This window comes from Typopeltis vanoorti, chromosome 17 (genome assembly GCF_054136105.1).
Source record: "Typopeltis vanoorti isolate ZY-2024b chromosome 17, IOZ_Tvanoo_1.0, whole genome shotgun sequence".
NCBI lineage: Eukaryota > Metazoa > Arthropoda > Arachnida > Uropygi > Thelyphonidae > Typopeltis > Typopeltis vanoorti.
In genome coordinates, this window is record NC_143565.1 from 35,910,828 (window position 1) to 35,916,827 (window position 6,000).

Consider the following 6,000-nt stretch of genomic DNA (forward strand, 5'->3'; position numbering starts at 1 on the left):
TACTGAAACTTCAGTGAATATCATAGGCACCAGCTACAGTATATTTTATTTATGAATAATAATAACTAATTAATATATTTTATTTTTATTCCTAGTAGAATATTTAAGTATGCTTTTTCCCTCTTCTCTAGGCTAGAATCAGTGCTCCACCCAATATTTGCCATGTTCATCATTTATCAGCATCTGCCCACCATACCACAAGTACAACCACTGTCCTTGGTGAAACGTCCAGTGAACAAATTATAACTCAGAATGGAGATTATAGAAGAGCATCCCATGTGACTTTTCAAAGTGATGAAATTTTTCAAGAGCTGTCACATACAACTCTTAGTGCCCACAAAACTTTATGTCCACCTGATGCACCTTCCTTATCTTTAATGACAAGCGAAGCACTTTTAAATGCACCACGGTTAGTTCCTCCTACTGAAAATGATAGAGACCATATTTTTGACTCAGATCTTGAAAGTCCTCCAGAAGTGTGTTCAAAACCATGTTGTGCAAATGATCTCTCACGGGAAAAGGATATTGAATTATGTGGAAAAGGGAATGTTAGGAATGGTAGTGTAACACATAGTAGGAGAAATTCTGAAGAGTATGTAGGTGACATTAATGATTGCAACTCTAAAAATGGAAGTACTGAATGCACTTTAGTATCTAGTGCCAATGAAGAATCTGTGCTTTCCACTCCATCTAGTAGTAAAGTTAAAGGTGCCATACAGACTGTATAATACTATTTGCATCCAGGCTGGACAGTGCATCCATTGCTGACCCTACAAGTGCATCCATGGTTTGAACCTACACAAATTAGGAAGTGAACAAAATGCATGACTTCAAATTGCAAATTCAGACATAAATGTATTTATCAGTGTGTATATAATACAAAGCATAATCCACTTTATTTGTGATGATATGCCTTAAAGTTCAAATTATAAATACTACTTCCAGTTATAAATATAGGAAAAAAAGAGATATGTAAAGTATCCAGAACTGTGGTACACTTCCATTTGTGATGAAAATAACTGAATATTTGCACTGTAAAAAAAAGTCCGTATTTTCAGATGTAATTCTATGTCAGAATATATGGAAATATATCTATATACTTTTTTGCACATACAAAAAAAAAAAATAACATCATCATTGCCATCATGTGTATAGTGTATAATGTATGTGAGAAAATGTAACATAATAGACATCATTCGTGATTGGATATGAGTTTGTACATTTCTCCACGTTAAAGAACTGAGTATTAGTGAGCAAAATGTGAGCCCGGTTTTATATTATTGACTAGATTTATTTATTTTGTGATTTAAATGTTCACATCCATGAATGCTGTAGGGATTTGAATTGGGATGGTAATTAAAGCATTAAAATTAAATATGCTCAATTTTGGAAGAAATAGGGGGGGGAAATATATCAAAGGATCTAAAATCATTGATTTTATTAGACATTTTTGAAGTCCCTTTTCCCCCACTTCAGAGTTTATTTCATCCAAATATTTCTCAGTAATTTCCATTTTCTTCCATCATAATGTTTTTTTTTTTAAAACCCAAATGAAGTAAATATTTCTATTAATATAATTAATCTATAAACTGATTAGGATAGAAGGCTCAAACATCACAACTATATGCTTTGGATATAAAGTCAGTTAATATTGAATTTCACACTGCCATATGATAGTAATTTTAGTCACTAGAATGATTATCATGATTTATAAAAAAAAGAAAAAAAATTCCAGTATTAGTGATAAGAATTCAGCACATATGAGTAGCATATAAAAATTTCCATGTCATTCAAGAATCTTTCAAAGTTGTTTCTCTAACACTTATGAACTGCTGAATTTAGATAGTTGTATTGCCAGATATGTTTAGTACTATAATACTCATGTATAAAATTTCTAGTTTTTTAACTGTTTTTCTCCAGTCTTGTAGTTGCTAAAAAAGTACTGTATATTTCTGATTCTTTCCTTTATTGTTAAGATTTTTTTTTTTTTTTCATTTGAAAAATTTAACATACTGGATTCATTTACCTGCTAATGGTTAAAATAAGGAATGCTTTATTTTCCTTTTCTTTCTTTGGTATTTTGAATAGAATAAATTATTAAATATGAAATTCTTTAAAATAAATGTATGCAACACTCTTATCTTAAAACTGTTGCCATAAATTTTTTAAAATGTTTTCCAAATTAAAAAGTTAAAAATTATAAGAGAATGCTTATTAATTTTTCCATTCAATTATGTGTATTTTAAATATGAGGAATCTGATTTAGATTTCACAGGAAATAAACCTTTTTTTTTAAAAATATATAATGACATTGTCTCTCATTATTCATTTATGGTGACACCAATTGGCAAGTGAAGTGAAATATTTAAAATATCTGCTCTTTATCAGAAATCAATCTGCCTTTCCTCATTTTTTTTTTTTTTTTAGTATAATGAATCTAGCAACAAGAATGAATTAAAGATTTGCATATTGCAATATTATTGAAGGTAAGGGGGGGCATGCAAGCTCTTTCTTGCAAGAGATCAGTCAGGATTGAGTTTTGATGGCAGTGAAGTGTACAAAGTCATTCTTGCCCCTTTGGGATATAGCAAGGAGATCAGAGTTCAGGCCACTGGACATGTTGGATCTTGAGGATTCTAATAGTAGAGTACTATAAGGTTTATCAATGAAAAGGAGGAATGGCGTGTACTGTCATTGGCAAAGCTACTGGAAGTCGGTGAGAGCAGATGAGAGCTCATTTACGTACAAGAGGAAGAGATTAAACAATATTTAAATGATGTGATATCAGAATGTATCCTGAGAGTTCGAAGAATAAATAGGGTAGGAGTCAAATGGATGTGTAATCTTATGAAGCAAGAGATTTGTAAGAAAAGGACGATGTGGAAGGAATACCATGTGCATAAGGATGATGTGTATTATGAAAATTATAAGGAGCAGGCTAGAATAGTCGCAAGTGTTGTACGGAAAGCAAAGTCTGAGTAGGAAAAGAAACTGACTCTGCTTGCTAAAGACAATCCACAAGAATTCTATCGATATGCTGCAAGTAAACGAAAGAATGAATATGAAAGAATTACTCTTCTAAATGCAGATGGCATGAGGGTTACATATGCAGAAGAGGTTGTTCAACTAATGAGTGCCCATTTTGTTAAAAGCTATCAACCTAGTATACGCAACATTGAGCTCACTGCTAACTCATCACTGGATGAAGAAATTCAGGTGTATGAGGACGAGGTATTAGAGATGTTGCACAAACTGAATGAGAATTCAGTAATAGGGACTGATGGGATATCAGCACGCATGCTAAAAGAATGTTTAGCTGAACTGGCTATTCCTTTGACCAGGCTGTTTAATATGAGTCTCAGCACAGAGAACATTCTGCAGGAATGGACAGAATGTATGGTAATTCCATTGCAAAGACCGATGTATCCAACTGTTGACCAGTTAGTATCTCAGGAGTGGTGGTGAAGAGTTTGGAAAAATTTGTTAGGGCTCTCATTCAGAAATGGGTTGACAGTGAATCTCTACTTTGCAATGAACAACATGAGTTTACTAAAGGAAGGTCATGTTTTAGCAACTTGCTCACATTCTATAACAATGTTACCATTGAACTAGACAAGGGCAGTGAATGATACTTTGGGATTTTGCTAAGGTTTTTGACAGAATACAGCATGGTTGACTGGTGCATAAATTGGAGAATATGGGTTAGGGTTATGGAATATTAGCGTGGATAGCGTGGCTGACTGACAGATATCAAAAAGTGGTATATGGGGGATGTGAGTCTGCAAGATTAAAGGTAACCAGTGGTGTAACACAAGGATCATTGCAAGGTCCACTGTTATTCAATCTATACATTAATGATATTGGGAAGGATTTCACAAGTGACATGCAGCTATTTGCTGATGATGCAAAGATAGGTAGGGTAATCAGGAATGCTGCTGATATGCAGTACTTGCAGAATGATTTGAATAGGCTGGACTTGTGGGCATGGGAAAATGGATGTCAGTTCAGTGTCAGAGATGTAAAGTCATGCACTACAGCGTGATTAAATATCCAATGTCGTATTATATCGATGGGATTATGCTAGAAGTAACTGATGAGGATAGGGATCTTGGAGTGTTAGTAGATGGGAAATTGAAGTCCATGGGCCATGTAGCAAAGATTACAAATATAACTCAAAAGATAATTGTAATGCTGAAACGAACATGCACATGTATGACATTTTGCCTCTTTACAAGGCATTGATAAGACCTCACTTGAACTATTGTATGCGGGGTCTGGTCTCCTGGTTTCCGTTGTGATTCTGATATATTGGAGAGTGTTAAAAATGATATCAGCATTATGGAATACTGATTATGAAGGCAGAGTGAGATTTTGTAGACTGAGATACTAGCAAACAGGAGAAAGAGGGGGTAATATGATTGAGACTTACAAACTTCTGAAAGGTTCATACAGGATTTGATAGAATTTTTCAATTTATGGAGAATAGGGAAAGGACAAGAGGGAATCCTTGGAAGCTGAGAATGAATGCTGCTAAGAAGGTTGTGAGATATTTCTCCCATAGGGTAGTGCGTGAATGGAATGGATTACCATTGGATGTCGTGAATGAATTCAAGAATAAGTATGATAGCTGGTCTGTGTAGTATGTTGCCTCCCTTGATGAGTCCCTGACTCCTTGGACATCTCTCTTAATAATAATAATAATCATAATAAAAGACAGCTGCTCCAAGACTCAGTAATGTTAAATGACTCCAGTGAAGAGAGGCAGACAACTGCTGCCAGTTATACAGCAAACAAAGTCTGCATGTGAAGTAACTTCACAACTGGGCAACTTGTATATAGAGGCTAATGACTTCACATCACATTTACCTTAGTATTCCATAATGCAAATCGCATATCCTTATGGACATGTATAATGTTATGTATTAACCGGTCTGGGTAGAGACCATTCCCATAATACATAATATTATACCTGTTCTTAAGGATATGTACTTTACGCTATGGGATACTAAGGAAAGTAATGTGAAGTCATTATCCTCTGTATGAGTTGTCCAGTCATGAAGTTACTTGATGTGCAAACTTTGTTTGCTCACACTTGGATAAAAGATTAAACAAAGAATATAATTTTATGCCATCTTTAATTTATAGTATAACCAAATGGAAAAACTTTCAACTATATTATTGTCTGAAATAGTTGAGTTCTATCAATTTTCTTGAGTTTATAAGATTGAAAACCCCACTTGGGAGGGAAAAAAAACCTGCCTGCCAATGAGTAACTTGGGAACTAGTAGAAGAGAGGGCTTGAAAAGTTCCTCTAGTTGGCGATTAGAATTAAACACTGAATGTCTGATGTTGACGTAGCACTATGGCAAATGCGTTTTCCACAGGGCTACACAGGCATTTTTCTCTAGCATAATCCCACCAATATAATTACTGAATTTACTGTTTGATATCTCATCACACTAAAGTGCAAGACTACATTTACTAATAGTGAACTGATAGCCATTTTCATATTCCCACAATTTTAGCTTATTCAAATCATTCTGATCACTGCATGTCAGTTGCATTCACGAGTATTCTACCTATTTTTCCATCATCAGCAAATAGCTGTGTCTACTTTCAAATCCTTTCCAATGAAAAAAAAATCAGCTAACACCTTTTATTCCATAATAGGGAGTAGGCGAGGCCTTTATACCCTATCTAGCTTTTGGAGACTGAGTGGGCAGTTCAATCTCCACCGGTAGCCAATCAGAGATAGCTGGCCCATGTCGATCACTAATTATAGCAGCCACTGATGAAGAGGCTGGCAAACAAGTGCTGCCATCTCTTGGACCTAACCCTAACAAGATATGTCACTGTCTGGAATAATGTGGGTACTATGGTCGATTTTCTTGTGTTTATGGGACAAAAAACCCGAGTTTCTGGGAGGAGAAAACCTGCTTTCCCCCTACCAGAGGTCGACTAACTCGGGAACCAGCCGAAGATAGGCTTAGAAAAAGTTCC

At 35.0% G+C, this 6,000-nt stretch overlaps 1 protein-coding gene across 1 annotated transcript in view; it reads left to right on the forward strand.

The window, feature by feature from the left end:
* ema (C-type lectin domain containing ema) overlaps window positions 1–2,232 on the forward strand; it is a 335,572-nt gene extending 333,340 nt beyond the window's left edge. Inside the window, exon 23 of the mRNA XM_090407474.1 lies at window positions 132–2,232. Within this exon, the coding sequence (XP_090263600.1) occupies window positions 132–728 (597 nt within the window). The 3' untranslated portion in view covers window positions 729–2,232. The remainder of the gene's footprint in view (window positions 1–131) is intronic.
* The last annotated feature ends 3,768 nt before the right edge of the window (window positions 2,233–6,000 follow it).